We start from the raw sequence: 17,804 nt of genomic DNA on the forward strand, positions 1-17,804 counted from the left end.
GGAGAAAGTAAAAAGCCTTGTGGGTACAGCTCAGTGGTCCAGCACTTTGCCTGGAATGCATAAAGTTTCAGGTACAATGTAAGTACAGAGAAGGGATATGGGGAGAAAGAAAAAGAAGGAAACAAAATTGGCCTTCAATTTCCTGAAAGTACCTCAGACAACTGTTATCCTGCTGCAACAATTACCTGCTCCTCATATTACCGAGAATGTTCTGGGATGGATGTGTGTGTGCTCTGAGCTATTCGAGCCTCAGAACAAGGTGGTTTTTACCTTGTGTCAGGTTTGCCTCAGAGGAAGACCATTGGAAGACTCTAGACAGGAAGGAAAAGAGTTAACCTGAGCTACTGGCTTCAATCTCTTTTAAGCATTTCAGTAATAGAGGAGAGCTTCAGAAGGTAAGGCACATGTAACCCTTCTTTCCTATCACATTTGCCTTGAAAGCAAAAGTGTGTGTGTGTGTGTGTGTGTGTGTGTGTGCGTGTGTGTATGAATGTTTCATTACAGCTCAGACTGAGCTGAAGTGGGGTCTGGAACTTATTACATGGACAAGCCTGGCTTCAAGCTCATGGGAATTTTGCTTCATCCTCATGCTCTGCTGGGATTACTGCCTGGGTCACCATTTTAGGTTTTCTATCTTCTGTACAATTTAGGAGTATGGTTTTGTTTTCTATTTGTATTCTCTATGTCTTTCTGACAGAACCTTTCTCTGTATACACTCCATTAGTTTGGAAGAGTATAAGTTTAAAGGGAGTTGTATAAAATAGAGAGACAACATTTATTTTGACAGAAACTAGACATACAGACCTTCAAACTAACCTATAAATAGTCACACCTTTCAGTTCACAGTTCTCTCATGACCCAGTGGCCTAAGGATTGAGATTAAACACTTGGAGACACATTGCAGAACTGGTCATTTCTCAATACTAGTGAGCTATCTTGGACTACCTGCCTGAGCCTGTGGCAACATTCTTAAAAGAGACGTTATCTAAATGGCTTTTAGATACCCTTTCACTTTCCAACACATTGGCTTGGTGTTAAACACTTTTCATTCTCTGGTCGCTCTGTCTCAGTACTGTTTGACACTATGAATCGTAGTTGAATAAAATCTTTGGTGATTAACTCCATGTCTTCTATGATCAAGATCTTAAAAAAAAAAAAAGACTGGCCTACTGATTGTCTTTCATTAGAGTAAGGTAAACATTTTGTCCGTATTCATGGTCTTGTAATATTATCTGCTTCGTGTCTGATCTGTCTTTTAGAAGTGATGTATACCCAACCATACTTCATAGGTGAGTCACTAGACATGGCTATTACTGATAGTTCATTGGAAAAAATGTTCATTGTAAGAGAATGTAATGTGGTATGGTGATGAAGGTTAACCATATGCCAGTTGAACACCTTTGTTGTAAATGGGAAACGCTATAGTTTCATAGAAAACTAATGGCACAGGCATGATTTGAAGTGTATGTGCAGTGAATCTACCTCTGGAACAGCCTTGGTTTTCTACTATAGTTATGTGGCCATTACACATTTAATCAAACTGAGTTAGCCAAACAGTTGACATCGGTGGGTGGCTTGGTCCATTGGTTTCTACTTCTCTAAGGTTCCAGTGGCTAGACATGTAGCCTTCCATGGGTTCACTCACTGTGCTCTGGTTTCCAGGAAGTATTGCTACATCAGTATAAATCCACCTCCGCCACTGACCTCCAGGGGTAAGGGCTGTTCACATCCCATCACTTAGCTAATCCTTAGAACTCTGAATAGTTTACATGAAGAACAGGAGCATTACCTAAAGTTGCAAAATGTTCATTAGGGTGAAGCATGCACAACTGCTAAGAGGACGTTTTCTTTCTATTCTGAAGCAACAAGAGGGAAACACATGGATGTAGAATGGTTCCCTGGTTGCAGGTCTGGGTTGTGTTCAGTGAACTATGGGTGTATGGCAGTATTCATTTTGCATGTTTTTGTGTCAGTTTGTTTTACCCAATACTTTAAAAGGAGAATGGTTTTGTAAGTAGACCACAGCATATGCTGGAGATAGAACTCATTAACAGAGTGCATTCATAGTTCTGCAAGGCACTGAGCTGGATTCGTAGGAATACACCATACCAAAAACATAACACAGAAAACATACTTAGTTGAAAAAATCCAAAATGCATAAGTAAAATCAGCTGTATTTGCCACTCACACATAACATCCCTGGTAAATCTCTCTGTCTCTCTCATTTCTCTCTCATTTGTGTCTGGGTGTGGTGAATGTATGTAATGTACATGCAAGTATGTACAGTCTGTGCTCTTATGCGTTTGTGTGTGTCTCTCTGTGTGTCTCTGTGTGTTTGTGTATGTCGTATCTTTTAAATACAACTTGTAAAATTATTGATAGCTAGGAAAATGCTATTCTTTGTTCAGAAGGGAGGAAATTAGAACTGTATATAGAATTCCAGTGTAAATGCTTACAGAGTGTGCTTCTCCAGAAAAGCTGGAAGGACAAGCTAGAAACATTAAGTTAGAGAGAAAAGGATCCAATGGGAGTGAGATACAGCATTTCTTTACATTTCAGTCCTCTAAAAGTGAAACAGTCACAGCTGAGCTGGAGGCCTGATTTGCTACTGACATCTGCTAGGTAGAGGGTTCTGAGCCCTCGTAAAAGATCTGGAAAGTTCCTTACAAAAGTATCTATCTTCACTGACTTTAGAGACTGAAGGTCTCCAAAGCAGTTTGAGCCTAACAATTCAGCCCCTGCACACAACTATCGCAGACCCAGACACATTCTAGAAAAGGCTCCAGAAAAGCAGGTCTAAGACCCTTGGCACTGACTCCCAGGCCTCTTTCTGGCTTCAGTACTCCATTATCTCCAAACCTGTTGCATGTCTCAGGAGTCCAGGAGCCCGCTGTCTGGATCACATGTGGACTCCTAAAAGGAGGATTTTCATATTCTATAAGGTCTGAGCAGCCTATACAACCAAGAGATATCCAGCTCAAATGTCAGGAGGGTCATTGCTGGGAATCCTTGATTTACAGTGAGGCAAAGAAGGCAGAGTTGACCTGACCCTTAAACCAATCGACCTACCAGGTCATCATTCCCCTCAAGATCACTGTGAGATGGCAAATGGATTTTCATCCTCATTTGAATGAAATACCAGCTCTTCGGTGTCTAATTATGTTGGACTAGAAGAGTAATGGAATCTTGGGATACTTACCTGTGGTTCCCCCTCCCCCCTCCCCGTCTGTCTGTCTTTCTCTCATGCACTTCATTAATTTGTTCGTTTATCTGTGAGTGTTAGACAAATGCTCTCTCCAGCCCCAGTAGTAAAAGTCTTCTTTTCCCTCTCTCACTTTAATCTTCGGTTCTGCTTTGTCCCATTTGTCCCATTTGTCCCCACTAAGTGCTGGCACACTTCTGGTGTCACTGAGACTGTCATTCAGTTGTGACAAAGGCAGAGTGAGCAGGCTGGTGTGACCACACTAGTCCTCTGTAGGAGATCACCCAGAGACTCCAGCCCCTGTTGAGCTTGCAGTTAGTAAAGGCATTCAGGACCAGAAAAATCCGCAGCCGAAATGATAGCTCGGTGTCTAGGAGACAAAGGATGGGCTGCTGCATTGTTGGGCTCAGGTCACCTAGCCCTGCCCTCTCCTCTTCCTAACACAAGAGGCCAACGCCCAGAGCTCCAGACTCCGCCTGCCTCTCCACTCCGCCAGTATTTGAGGCCCTGGGCACCGCTAGTACCTTTCAGATCTCTGGTCATCTTGCTGTCTCCCGGTGAACCTAGTGTAGGGGTACGCTCTGCTGAGGGCTGGCTTTGGCACAGGGCTCTGGGAGGGCGCGCGGGCAGGGGAAGTGTGGCAGGAGGCGAGAGACCTGCGATAAGGGTTAGGGGTTTTATCCTGAACTCTGTGACTGCTCCAGCGGTATCTGACTCTGTCCAGAGAGTCAGTTGCCTTGTGTTCTGGGATAGCTAGTGGCCTTGCCTTCATCTAGGATGTCAAGGGCGTCGGAGGAGGTGGTTTGTTCATGATGGGGTCGGTGAGCCAGATTCGGAGCCACATGTGACTGTTTGCCCAGACGTGGAGATCTAGGACTTGTGACATGTAAGATAGTCTTTGGAATCTTAGAGTGCAGGGAGTCAGGGCCGGGGGGTGGGGGGGGCGTGCGGGGAGGAAGAGGCCTGGGAGTCAGTCCCAAGGGTTTTGGACCTGCTTTTGTAGACGTTCTCTTGACTATGTTGTGGTCTTTGCGAACCTGGAAAGTTAGGCTCAAATGACAGCTCTTTGGAGACCCTCAGTGTAAGAAGATAGATACTGGTAAGGAGCTGACCTGATCATTTTCGTGTGCTTTCTATTAAACTCTTGTAAGGTGAAGTGTTAAGGGATTCAGTATCTGCCTAGACATGCAGAAAATTTTAATCCGATTTCTGTTCCAGATGAAAATGTCCTGTGAGTTACTTTTTTTTTCTCCCTTTCTTTTTGTTTTGTTGATGGACCCAGAGTCTTACTGTGTTGCACTTGCTCTGCCCCTTAATAACAGGCCTGAAACTTCTCTTTCTCTTAAGATTGTTTTCAGAATTAAAAGTATGGAAAATTAGCATTCCCATGGTGTCAGTGTTACTGGAAATTTTAGGGAGCCCTATCTGGAGTACCACCTGTCTCTAGGAAAATTGAAGTTCTTTAATGGTTCTTAGATTCCTTAATTATTTATTTTTATTTTTTAGAATAGACACAGAAGGAAACTAGGGCACAGTTTTATTAGAGTTTAAAAGAAATGCCACAGAACAGCTTCTGGGAGTTCTGGGGTGGAGTAGAGGAAGAGAAAAAGTCTTGCTGATTGAGTTAGGGATGGAGGTTCAGCCAGCAGCCACATGGCAAAATGGGAAAGAGTGTATAGAACTGGGACGGCATACTTAAGCTGTGGCCGGAATCAGAAAGAAAGAGACAAAAAGAAGAAAAAGGAACAGTTAGGCTTTTCTGTGTCTTGACTCAGAAAGATGGGCAGATCAACCAGAGCCTCACAGCAGCTTGGGAGGGATAGTACCAGGAATGGGCTTTCTGGGAAGGAAAAGTGCATTATCTACTCAAGGGGATACTTATTACCCCCATGTACTTAGCTTGGCATTAGCTGAATCCCCTTCAGAGGTGTGGTCTCTTAGGCAGTTGATTAACTCTTTTGTTTTTGAGTAGCTTGGAATGTTAGACATACCCAGCCCAGAGATAGAGTCCATTCTCTTGATCAGAAACAAACAGCTTTTCTTTAATGGGCCTCAACAGAGAGCTGTGACTAAGGCTAAGGCTACTGTAACATTCATCTCTGTGAAGAGGTATCATTAAATCATGTAGAAGGGGTAAAGCTTGAAATAGATGTAGCCCCCCCCCCCCTTTTTGTTTTGTTTTTGTTGCCCTTTCCACCTCCAGGGTTTCTCTGTATAACAGCCCTGGCTGCCCTGGAACTTACTTTGTCAACAAGGCTGGACTTGAACTCACAGAGATCCACCTGCCTTTACTTCCTGAGTGTTGGGCTTATAAGCGATATAACTCATTCTTTTTTACCATGAAAATCTAGAGAACTAGTTTTACAGCTGTTCACTAGAAGGATTTGCTACCTGGACTGGAGTTTGGTCCTGCCCTCACAAGTAGCAAGGTAGATTAGAAATTTGAGCTCCCTTTCCGCATTTCTGGCCAGGTAACCAGGGACATTACTGGAACTGATACTTTTGTGGTCTCTGATCCCCAAGTGCTTAGTCAGTTTCTATGTCATTTTCTTATCATCAGGAACACATGTGGACAACTGTGAGGGACTGCTGGGTGACATTTAGCAGGCTGGACTACGTGTGCTATGTGATGGCTGAGTAACCTTTGAGTTAATGTCTTGTGATCACGGATTCTAGTGCTGGGATTTGAGTTTCCAGGAATAGCTGATGTTATCAGTGTATACTGGGAGTGTCTTGCTTTTCAGGTCTATCCTGAAGAATTGCAGCCACTATGGCTTGCATCATCAAATAGAGAAAGGAATGTTTGGTTCACATTTGGGTCCATAAACCAAGGCCACCTGGCTTCTTACATCTGCATGTCTGTTTACATGGGTTGCACATGTGTAATCAGCAGATAGAAATAGTACATTGGAAAAATTGGGAGAGAAGCCAGATGCAGTGGTGTACACCTGTAATCCCAGTACTCAGGAGACTGAGGCAGAGGGATGATAGTTTGAGGCCAGCCAGGGTTGTATAGCAAGACTCTAACTCAGACGGACAGACGCTCCCCCCCTTTTTTTTTCTTCTCCAAACAGTATGGTGTACAGGATCCATATATCTGGTAGTTATAGTATATTGAGTATTTTAGGTTATCTATGATGATTTTAAGTTTTAGAAGTAAATTGAGTTTCGTCGAATTTCAGATACCAACTAAATATTTAGATATCCAGGAATGACTGTATTTAAAATCAAGTTGGGCCAATTCCAATCCAAAGCCTTTTTAACAGTTTCTCTGTGTAGCCCTAGCTGTCCTGGAACTTGTTCTGTAGACTAGGCAGGCTTCAAATTTAGAGATTTGCCTGACTCTGCATCTCTTCTACAAAGATCAAAGGAAACCATGTCTTAAAGTTAATTATAGCTAACTCAGACCTGTAACAATACAAGGAATTAGGACAGAGTCAAATTCCCCACCCCTTAACACAGATCTGCCAGAAACGGCAGGCAGATTCTGTGGGATCACTTGGAAGACCCACACCTCTGTTTCCAAGCTTCAGTGAATCTGGGTTAGGTCAGCTAGACAGTCTCTGTAGACCTGCTGGCACTGTGCTGAGCCATTGTTCTGACAAAAGGAGAACAGATGGGTCAAGAGACTGATTCCTCACAGCGTAGCTAATACTCTAAGTCAGCCCATTACACCCAGTAGCCTTTTCCCAAAGTGCTACACAAAGGTCATTCTCTGTGTGTGCTTGGACATTGAGAAGGTTGCTGTGGTAGTATCGACTGTCAGATTGATTTATCTTAGGAAATGGTCATCTAGGCAAACTATGAATTTTGTTTCTTGGTTTTGTTTTTTTTTTTTAAATTCCTCATGGGCGAGATACTATTTTAATCAGGTTAGTAGATGTGGGAAGACCCACCCCAAAGTGGGCAGTACCACTTCCTGAGCTTGTGCCCTACTATGGATGCAGTGTGAAGGGGCTGCCTCCCCAGCTTCTTTGCCATGAGAAACCAGGAGCCAAAGCAAGTTCTTTTTCACTGGAGTTGCTTTTGTCAGTGTATTTTATCACGGCAACAGGGAACAGAGCTAAGACTGAAGGGAAGTCCTAGATGAACTCAGTCCAAGACTTTTGCCATCTGACAGATGGGTAATGCAGAGAGAGGTGGAAGAGGGAGAGAGAGGGAAAGGGTGAGGGAGGGAGGGATGGAGGGAGAGGGAGAGGGAGAGGGAGAGGGAGAGGGAGAGGGGGAGGGAGAGGGAGAAGGGAAGGGAGAGGGAGAGAAACAGGGAGAAGGAGAGGAACAGGGAGAGGAACAGGGATAGGGACAGGGAGAGAGCAGAGTCTCTCTGAGAAAAACTAGCAATACTTGCAAAATTGTTGTCAGAGTGAAAAGGACATGCTTTTGAATTGCTAGATTGAAAAGTTCTCCAGTTCCCTTTTTAATAGATGAGCTGTGAGCAGACAGTGACAAGACATTTACAAATCTGAGGCTCATTAATGTGTATATGAGTTTATAAGTTTTCAGACAGTTAGGTGAAGGAGGGACCTTGATGGTGCTGGCATCATCATGTCATCAGACTTCTGAAGTGAAAGGTTGGTTGCTGGAAAACAGACAAGTGACTCAGCTGTCATTCACACACCCTTCATAGACCTTGTTTAAAGCACAGTGGTATGGAAAAATCATTATATTTTCAGACATCCCAGATATTAAATTAGTGACATCTATATTAGGAAGTGATTGGACAATATACTGAATTAATGGGAGGACAACTCACCGCCAAGCAAGAAGACGTTGGGACACAGAACAGAAGATGATATTAGTAAAGGGGAATGAGCCGTGCGTCAGACCCCTATGCAGGAGCATAGGCAGCCAGTTCAAAGTGCATTCGGCCAATAGATTGGCTGACAGACAGCAGTCGATGTCAACAGCAAAGAGTAGTGCGCGTGTGCCCAGATGAATGCCTCTAAGTGCAAGTGTGTCTTAGAAGACTCAAGTACATGAGAACTTCAGTGGCAATCTAATTTACAGCGTGGTCCATGAAGGTTTTGGTAAAAACATCTATTCCAGTTTGTCACTGTTGTGCCCAACATCAGAGAGAGAGAGAGAGAGAGAGAGAGCGCGAGCAGGCACCTCTTTTCCTTCAGGCACATATGGAGGTCAGTACCCAACATCAGTTGTTGGTCCCTGCTGGCCACTTTCTTTGAGATAGGGTCTCCTTGTTCACAGCTACCTTTGCCAGGCTATGGGCCCATCCATGAGCTTCCAGAGATTCTCCTCCCTCCACCTCGCCCGCCCATGATTGGGATAGTAACTATGTGCCATCTTGTTAATCCTTACACGTGCATGGCACTCTATCCACTGAACTGTTTCCCAAGCTCAACAGCTTTTCAAAATTATTTGTTGTTTTTTGACTTTTTGAGACAAGGTTTCTTGGTATATAGCCTTGATTGCCCTGGGGCTTGCTTTGTGGACCAGGCTGGCCTTGAACTTAGAAATCTGCACCACCATGCTAAACCCAACATCTGTATTTTCAATCAGCACCAATACTCTGTTCTCCACAGAGTCAGAATTTGTACTTCATACATTTCTCCCTAGTGAAACCAGGAGATGTTAGGCATTACGCCCTTGGATTAGAAAAACTGAACATGCATATAAGATCCTATTTTCATGAGTTTATCTGCTTGTTTTGAGATGGGGTCTCACTATGTAGCTTTGGCTAGCTTGGACTTGCTATATAGACCAGAATGGACACTTTCTCCATGTGACCTTTGCTATATAGACCAGGATGGACACTTTCTCCATGTGACCTTTGCTATATAGACCAGGATGGACACTTTCTCCATGTGACCTTTGCTATATAGACCAGGATGGATACTTTCTACATATGACCTCTGCTTTCTATGTTTGTGTGTGCCTTGTTCACTGAGTCAGAGCATCACAGTGTAGGTGAGAATGAAGATTTGGCCCCTACATTAGCCTATGTTTATATGATGTTTATTGTAATCTCTCATTCTAGCTGCACCATCATGGATCCTCTGCTGGAAGCAAATGCTACTTTTGCCTTACACCTTTTGAAACTACTGGGTGAAGACAGCTCAAAAAATGTATTTTTCTCACCCACAAGCCTCTCTTCAGCCCTGGCCATGGTCTTCTTGGGGGCAAGAGGAACCACTGCAAGCCAGATGATTCAGGTAACCAACACTATTCCGCAGCAGATAAATACTGTGGACTGTGAGTTGAGCTGGTCCCCCATACTCTGGATTGCTCTTGCAGATGACATATGGGTGTGACTAGACAGTTGAGGGGCAGGATGTGCTACCCTGCTGGAACCCTAGCTGTAGCATTCTGATCCATTGGTGGTGACTGTGTATGTGAAGGTTAATTTGGGGGCAGAAATACCAAAAGCATGGCCCCAAGCACCCCATGACATCCATTGTCTGTGGTCTGGCCCTAATGAATCTTAACCTTCCTACAAATAAGATCTCCTCCTAGGATCTTGAAGCTGATTTCCAAATGAGATCAGCCTAGCCTGGATGACCAGTAATAGAACTGTCATGGTTTGAATATGCTTGGTCCAGGGAGTCACACTATTTGGGGGTGTGGTCTTGTTGTAGTAGGTGTGTCCAAGGTGGCCCAAGGTGGGGATAAGTACAATACATGTCCCCTGAAGTGTTAGTCAGCTAGGGCTGTGTAACAGATAACACAGAATAGCTAGCTTAAGCAACAAAGAGTATTTTCTTAAAGTTATAGAGGCTGAATACTAAATATTCAGAAGTTGGAAATCTGATTGTCTATGGCTGTAAATGGCATCTTTGGCTCCCCTAGATGTCTAGGTCATAATTAGCTTTTCTCGTTAGGACATGGCTTGGGTTCCCACTTGAGTCATTTTAACTTCATTGTCCCTTATAAGAACTTAGCTCCAAATACAGTCAGATTCCAAGGAACTGGGTGTCAGATGACAGTATAACAGTTTGGGGGAATACATTCAGTGCATAGGAGGAAGGACACATTATAGTCTCTAAACTGTAGCTATTCTGATCCACAACCAAGTATGTGCGTCTAGTCTACTGTATCCCAAGGTTAGGGTTATCTTGATTCACACCTGCTTGTGTTTGAAGCTAGTCTTTCCTAATCCATGACCACCTTAGGCCACGACTTTGCATTCTGAGTTAGCTCTACCAAGAGCACACTTTTGTTGTTATAAGACAAACATGTTTGTTTCTTCCCCAGCCTGTCTCCTTACTGGAGAGTTAGGTCCTAGAGGCTTGCCTTCAATTTGGACTGTCTCTTTCTTTTTCAGTTCCATGGTATTATTACAGATACTGGGAGGCAGTTTATCTGTTTATTATGGGAGCAGCCAAAGTCAATTGTGTAGCTTTTCAGCAGACTTGGAATGTTTAAGGAGATATATGAAAGGCCTGGCACCTAAGTGTTCTCTCTTGGCTAGGGTCTTGCTTCTTTTTCTTGCAGCTTTATGTTAGAAATTACTGGTAGCAATTACATGGTAGCAATTACTCCATGTGACTCCCTGCCACATGGCTTAGATTTCCTTCCACGATAGTGGCTAGGAACAAGAGCACAAATGTGGCACTTGCCAGGCCTTTTAAAGCCCAGGCCTGGAACATGGTCACTCTCCTCAATTCTGGTTTACAGACAATGCTGGAGCCAGCCCAGCCCAAGAGCAGGGAAGAGACTGCATGTCCTTGTTCAGAAGCCAGTTGCACTGGAATGACAGCAGGTCTGGTTGGTAGCCATGCTTGAAGCCAGAGCACCATTAGTGACCATGAAGAGCTGAGTTTGTGAAAGGCCATTTTTGCTTAGACCAGGGCTGACAGGGCACAGGGAGTTCTCTAGACTGAGAACTTTCTAGGTACTTTCATCTTTAACTAGGTGGGTTTTGAGTGGCATCAGGGACCTGTAAAATTCTGAGGATGAATTTAGTGTTGACTCATTTCCTATAGCTGGGCCTGATGAAGATGTGTTTTTAATCTGTTCTGGTTTCAGACACTGTCTTTGGATAAATGCAGCGGCAATGGAGGTAGAGACGTCCACCAGGGCTTCCAGTCCCTTCTCACCGAAGTGAACAAGACTGGCACACAGTACTTGCTCAGAGCAGCCAACAGGCTCTTCGGGGAAAAGACTTTTGATATCCTAGCAGTAAGTATCATGTAGTACTGAGAGACCAATTACCTTCTAACAATCACATAGGCTTATACACACATACATACACACCTCCAACACATAGGCACAAACCTACACAAAATGTACATTTGCCTTACACATAAAGACACAGATAAAAAATAAAAACAGTTCTCACATAGGAATTAAATATGCAGTCATGAACTATTTGATAGAAATATTGAGAAATTATTTCATGTACACTGTCAACATAACAGGAGCTTCAGCCCATTTATGCTGTTTTGTGTTTTCTATTGTAATATGGAGAATGTGAGTGGTCATGAATCTCATTGTCACTTCATACACTATATCAGAAAGTGGCTTGTTCTTTTGTTTGCCTTGTGCTCAAGATTAGTTCTCTTCAAGGCCCTGTGCATGGTAGGTCTGTCCTTCATTACTGCAGTGAGCCACTGGACCACACCCCACCATGGGCTGTGGTTTTGCAAATTGCTTATTCCCTGCAAATGAACTACCTGGCATGGTGACCATAGACACATAGCTATTGAAGTTCCATATCATGAAGTATGATAAATTAAAATGAAATATCCAATTTCATAGCTTCCATTGCCATATGTCTGATGTCTGTCTCTATAGGTGACATTATTTTGAATGTTGCAAATTTGTATTTCTTTTGGCATAGAAAACTGTGGTAGAAGGTCCATCCTGTGCACAGTGCAGAGGTGTCATGGCTCTTGTGGGGTTAACCCTCACTCTGCCAGTGTGATGGTCTCTTAGAGTGACAGCAGTGTGATGCTGCATCTGAGGCTGCTCCCAAGTACCTCTGTGAGGATCAGCTACTACCTCAAGGATCCAGCTGTTCATCATGCTTTTTAGTGATCCTCATATGATCCAGCACCTTAGATCATTTATAAACTAAGGATAATGCTGGAAAGCTGGAAATAGGAAGGCTGTATTTTATACTCTTTCAGTATATTTGTTTGAAAATCATATTTTACAAGATTAAATTTTGATTTTCTGTTTTCGTGCATTGGGAAGGAGGCTGTTGGTGCTAATCACGTTCATGGCTGTATAATTATGTCGCTGTGTCTCAGTCTTTCAAGGATTCCTGCCACAAGTTCTACGAAGCAGAGATGGAAGAGCTGGACTTTCAGGGTGCTACAGAGCAGTCCCGACAGCACATCAACACCTGGGTAGCCAAAAAGACAGAAGGTGACACAGAGTTACTGTTCTGATTGACTTTAGTGCTGAGATTTGACTGCAGGGCCCCGAGCAGGCTGAGTAGGATCTCTTCTGCCGCTGAGCCACACTCCATCCATGTTAAGCAGTCAGCCTACTTTTTAAGAAATGGTACAATTGTTTGTTTGTTTGTTGTGAGTTTGTGTGTGTCTGTGCACACCTGCAGTCAGGACAACACACAAGAGTTGGTTTCCTCTTTCTACCACTGAGTCTTAGGGATTATATTTAGTTCTTCAGGTTTGGTAGCAAGTACCTTCACCTACCAGGCCATCTGTCTGTCTCTAGTATTTTTATTTTTGTTTTTGGAGACAGGGCTGGCCTCACTCTGTAGCTCTTGCTGTTTTATAACTCACTATTTAGACTAAGGTGGACCAGAACTCAAGAGATCCACCTTTCCCTGCCTCTCAAGTGCTAGGATTAAAGGTATGTGCCACCATGCCTGGCTTTGTAGTCGACTGTTAATTATCATATTGTTAGTGCCTTCACAAGAACTTCAAACAATGACTTTTTCTTCTTTAAATCAGGACTTATTTTTGACATACCTGGTATTGAATTCAAGGACTTGAATATACTAGGTAAAGCAAAATATTCTAAAGTTGGTCTGCAATGTTAGCTCTAAATTAGGAATCAGAAAGCTTTTTAAAAAATTTCTTGAGGCAAGGTTTTTGAGTAGCCCACACTGTCCTGAAATTCAGTCTGTAAACCACGCTGGCTTTGAACTCATCATGGATCTGACTTCTTGTTGTTGATGTCAGGGTTGTTGCTTTAGGGACATGTGTCCTTTTATATCAAGAGAAGTGAAATCTCCTATGCAAGGTTCTGACCAGAGCAGCAGGTGGCGCCATTTTCCTATCAGACCTTGGCATACATCCGCCACCTCTGTTAGCTAATTGGGTTAGCTTTGTTACTGTTCTATTACTGTGAAGAGACACCATGATCAAAACAACTCTTATAAAAGAATGCATCAAACTGGGGGCTTGCTTACAGTTTTAGGTGGGTTATTTCATGGTCACCATGGTAGGAAGCAGATAGACAACGTGCTGGAGCAGTAGCTGGGAGTTTTACATCCTGATCTACAGGCAGCAGGCAGTGGGAAAGACTGGGCCCTCTGTCAGATTTTGAAATCTTAAAGACTACCTCCACAGCACACCTTCTCCAACAAGGCTATACGTACTAACTCTTCCCAAACAATTCAATTGAGGACTGAGCGTGCAAATATATGATCCAACTGAGGTCATTCTCATCCAAAGCACCACAGTCTTTAATTAATTTATAAAAAAATTCCTTCTTTCAGATAGAATCAAAGAGTTGCTGTCTCCAGGTACAGTAAATTCAAACACTCCTCTGGTCCTTGTGAATGCCATCTACTTCAAAGGAAACTGGGAGAAGCCATTTAACAAAGAGGACACCAGGGAGATGCCATTCAAAGTCAGCAAGGTAACTACAGTGTGGTAACTAAGGAGACCGCTGGGCAAGATCCTCTGTTCACATTGGCTTTTAAAACATAAGGAGGCTCCTCATGTAGCCTGTACCTCTCATGTCTCTGGGCAGCTCTGAAGGCAGACCCTCTGTCAGCCTTGGGGCCTTTCTCTTCCCTTCTCCTTTTGCAAGTTGGACATAGGCTACTTGGTTTCAGTCCTGGCTCTGCTTCTGTCATGGACTAGGCTGTCACTGGAAGTTGTTGGGGCCAATTTTGATGGCAGAGCTCTACAGTGTACTTGAAATGGTCTTTCATAGAAGTTTGAATATGGGAAAATCTAAACTCCAGATGTGTTTTATGAGGCTCCTTGTGGCCCAGAATGCAGCCCATCTCTTGTGCACACTCTCTTCTTTCCAGTGTGTCATTCCAGAAGTGTTGTCTTGTGCCTTCTGCCTTCTTCAAGAGGACCATACCTTGTCTTGGTTATCACAAAGCAATACATATGGAAAATAACCTTTCTCAGCCTGTTGGAAAAACAGCTGTGTAATGAGTGCCTGGCTTATGGTTGGTGCTCAGTAAACACTGAGCCAATGAGTGAAATTTAGTTCTGGCTTGATGGGATAAACATAAGTTGGAACATGTTACTTGCTGATGGCCCATTGTTTTTGTAGCCATATTTACTTCTCCCCCTCATCTCTGTCTCTTTTCTCTCTCCTTCCCCCATCACCAGGTGCATATACTCGTGGGCTGACAAAAGAAATGAATGACATCACATTCTGGATCAATAACCAGACCCTAGATCTCTCAGGCTAACTTTAGTTGAACCTTCAGTTTCTTAGGAAATGAATTTCATTTCATGCTTTATTTTAAATAATTTCTTCAGTTTGTCACTGGTTGACAAGATGTACTTTAGGACTTCATTCAACTGCAAGCAACAGAAACCCTAGGAGATTGTAGTTGAATTCTTACAAGTTTATCACCAACAAGGAGGGCAGGAAATGGGTAGAGCCTGGGGCTGCCTTACATGGGGTGATGCTTTTGGGAACTGGCTCCTCTTTTTTTGGTCTGCCATCCTTAGCTTGGTGTCTTTCTCCTCATGCTCACAGCAGGGCTTTGACCCTGACTCTGTAGACCATGGAGAAGGACATAGGCCTGAGAGCAAGAAGCCTTTTTTTTGAGGTGTTTCTCATATGTTACATAAGTGGACCTACTTACGGTGGCTCTTGTTAAGTGCAGAGCACAGAGACATTGTCTTGCTGCCTTGTATCTACACGAGACACAGACTGATCTGTGGCTGCAGCAGCTGCTCATGGTAATCCATATATGTGGCCATGCCTTCAAAGGCAAAAGATTTTCTGTTCTATGGACTTGTATTAAATTTACGAGGTAGATTTCTACCCATTAGTTTGTCACAATAGTCTTCAGATATCACATGAGAGCCTACTGTGTACCATGCACTAACTGGCTGGGTGTGCCAGCCTTCATGAAGCTCTGTTTTCCTGGAGGAGAGAAATTTGAGATAAGCATAGGTAAGAACTCAGTGGTTGGGGGAGGCTCCAGAGACACACGGAGGTGGTGGCAGGATGCTGTGCTTGAGTGTAGAGCCAGTGAGAGCTGCTAAGGAAACCTTCACTGTAAGATGGCATGAGAGCAGACTAAGCATGTTCCAGGTTCTGCAGACCAGTGTGTTGGGAGAAAGGGACATGATCTAGTTTAACTGCAACACTACAAACAGTCCTATGACCAAGGAAGAGAGAGTGAAGTAGAATAGGAAACAGGGTGAGCTCTTATTTTTTTTATCCCATGGTGTTTTAAGGGCTTTCAATAACTTTTGTTTCTGCTAGCGTGGTCCCACAAAATGGTATCCAGCCACAGCAGTGTGTTCTGACTTGCCTTGCTATGACCTATGATTACTATGCTGAGGTCAGTGACAAGGAGGGCATCCCAGCATCCCAGGGCTGTTCTGATGGGGAGCAGAGTCAAGTTTTGGTTATAATTCAGAGATACAGACAATACAGTTTTGTAATGAGTCAAATCAGGGTAAGAGAGAAAGACAGGAGTCAAGGACATGAAGTGGTTTTGGTAACTGGAAGGAGGGCATTCTTGTTAATTAGAACAAGACTTGTAGGTAGAGCAGCTAAACAAAGGAATATCAAAATGCAGCAGTCAAATAGATTACAAAATACATATTTTCCAGAGTTCAGGGAGAAGTCTAGAACAGTGAATATTGGAATTATGTTCATAGTCATAAGAATAAATCAGATTCCCCAATAGAAAAGGTTTGTTGGCTCATAACATGACAGGTATTAGGAGATTGGGCTAGTCAGTTCCCTGTTCCCACAACTAATATAGAAATAACCAAGTTTAGTCAGTTGACTATCCCTTTCCAGGGTACCTCTCAATGACCCGAACATCTTTCTCTAGGTTCCACCTCTTAATCATCCCTTTCCTTTCCAATTTCCACTCTAAGGACCAAGTCTTAAAAAAATGGGCCGATAGGGACACGGAAATTCTAAACTATTTCAGACATTTAGAGGCTTATAGAATGTTTCAAAAGTCTCATCAAGAAAATTCTCCCAGGGACAGTGGCTCTCTTCTGTGGTATTTGCATAGTATGCACTATTTCAACTTAGTATTTATCCATGATTTATAGAATGAGAAGAAACCTGTACAAATGATGTTTCAGAAGTCTACCTTTAAGATGACTTATGTGGAAGAGATATCCACTACCATTCTGTTGCTTCCCTATGTTGACAATGAGCTGAACATGATCATCATGCTTCCAGATGAACACGTTGAACTGAGTACGGTAAGGATCATGGGGCCTCGATGGAGCTGTAACGGAGAAAGTGTGGCATTTGTGTTTGTTCTGGGGCAGCTTCCCTAGGCTTCCATGATCGTGTTTTTATCTTATATTTATTCGTGGGCCTAGGGTGGAACCCAGGGCCTGTAGCATGCTTCACAAGCTCTGCACCCTACCGCCTCCCAGATACCATAATAAGTTATAGCCACACTTCCCTGGGCACTGTAGAACTTCCCTCTTGTCTCAAGAGCCCTGTGTGACATCACTGTCCTCATGTTTTCACATATCTTCTAGGTGGAAAAGGAAATAACTTTTGAGAACTTTATAGAGTGGACAAGACTCGACAGGATGAAGGGAGAAAAGGTGGAGGTTTTCCTCCCACGCTTTAAACTGGAGGAGAACTATGACATGAAGGATGTCCTATGCAGGTTGGGCATGACTTACGCCTTTGAGGAGTGCAGAGCGGACTTTTCTGGAATATCTTCCAAGCAAGGCCTATTTCTGTCCAAGGTCATACATAAGGCCTTTGTGGAGGTGAATGAGGAGGGCACAGAGGCTACGGCTGCTACTGCAATTGTTATGAGGGGGTCATCTCGGTTCACCCCCCGCTTCTGTGCTGACCGCCCCTTCCTTTTCTTCATTCAGCATGTTAAGACCAATGGGATTCTGTTCTGTGGCCGGTTCTCCTCTCCCTGAGGAAAGGATGTTTCTGACATTCTTTTACCCACTCTCCATGGTTTGCCTGTGACTCAAGTGACCCTCTCCATAAGTGTAATGACAGTTATGAAATAAAGGACTTTATGACACCCCACCTTCAGAACTGAGTGTTTTCTAGGATCTGGATTTGCACTCCTGTCGATTTCTGCTGTTGCTGGCTACAAAGCTCATCTCTGCTGGAGGGCCCTGTGAGTGCCAACAAAGGCAGCCATGAGTGTTTCTGTCTCTTTCCTTGGTAGCATCAGGATTTCATCCCACTTTAAGTGAAAAAAGTCAACGAGTTGAAGCTCTGAGGAGTGGACAGTGGG

The 17,804-nt window shown here is 43.5% G+C and overlaps 1 protein-coding gene across 2 annotated transcripts in view; it reads left to right on the plus strand.

Annotated features, from left to right (window-relative positions):
- The window catches only part of LOC114617572 (serpin B6), a 109,846-nt gene extending 92,256 nt beyond the window's left edge, over positions 1 to 17,590 (plus strand). The window contains exons 1-7 of one of the 2 annotated variants that reach the window (XM_028763163.1): positions 3,694 to 3,759; positions 9,198 to 9,372; positions 11,186 to 11,338; positions 12,412 to 12,529; positions 13,851 to 13,993; positions 16,630 to 16,785; positions 17,074 to 17,590. In XM_028763163.1, the coding sequence (XP_028618996.1) occupies positions 9,208 to 9,372; positions 11,186 to 11,338; positions 12,412 to 12,529; positions 13,851 to 13,993; positions 16,630 to 16,785; positions 17,074 to 17,475 (1,137 nt within the window). In that variant the 5' untranslated portion in view covers positions 3,694 to 3,759; positions 9,198 to 9,207 and the 3' untranslated portion in view covers positions 17,476 to 17,590. Of the gene's footprint in view, positions 1 to 3,693; positions 3,760 to 9,197; positions 9,373 to 11,185; positions 11,339 to 12,411; positions 12,530 to 13,850; positions 13,994 to 16,629; positions 16,786 to 17,073 lie in introns of those variants that run through there. The other variant, XM_028763162.1, reaches the window with a different exon arrangement.
- Positions 17,591 to 17,804: the final 214 nt, after the last annotated feature.

Source organism: Grammomys surdaster, unplaced genomic scaffold (genome assembly GCF_004785775.1).
Source record: "Grammomys surdaster isolate TR1022 unplaced genomic scaffold, NIH_TR_1.0 137, whole genome shotgun sequence".
In the NCBI taxonomy this organism is placed as follows: domain Eukaryota; kingdom Metazoa; phylum Chordata; class Mammalia; order Rodentia; family Muridae; genus Grammomys; species Grammomys surdaster.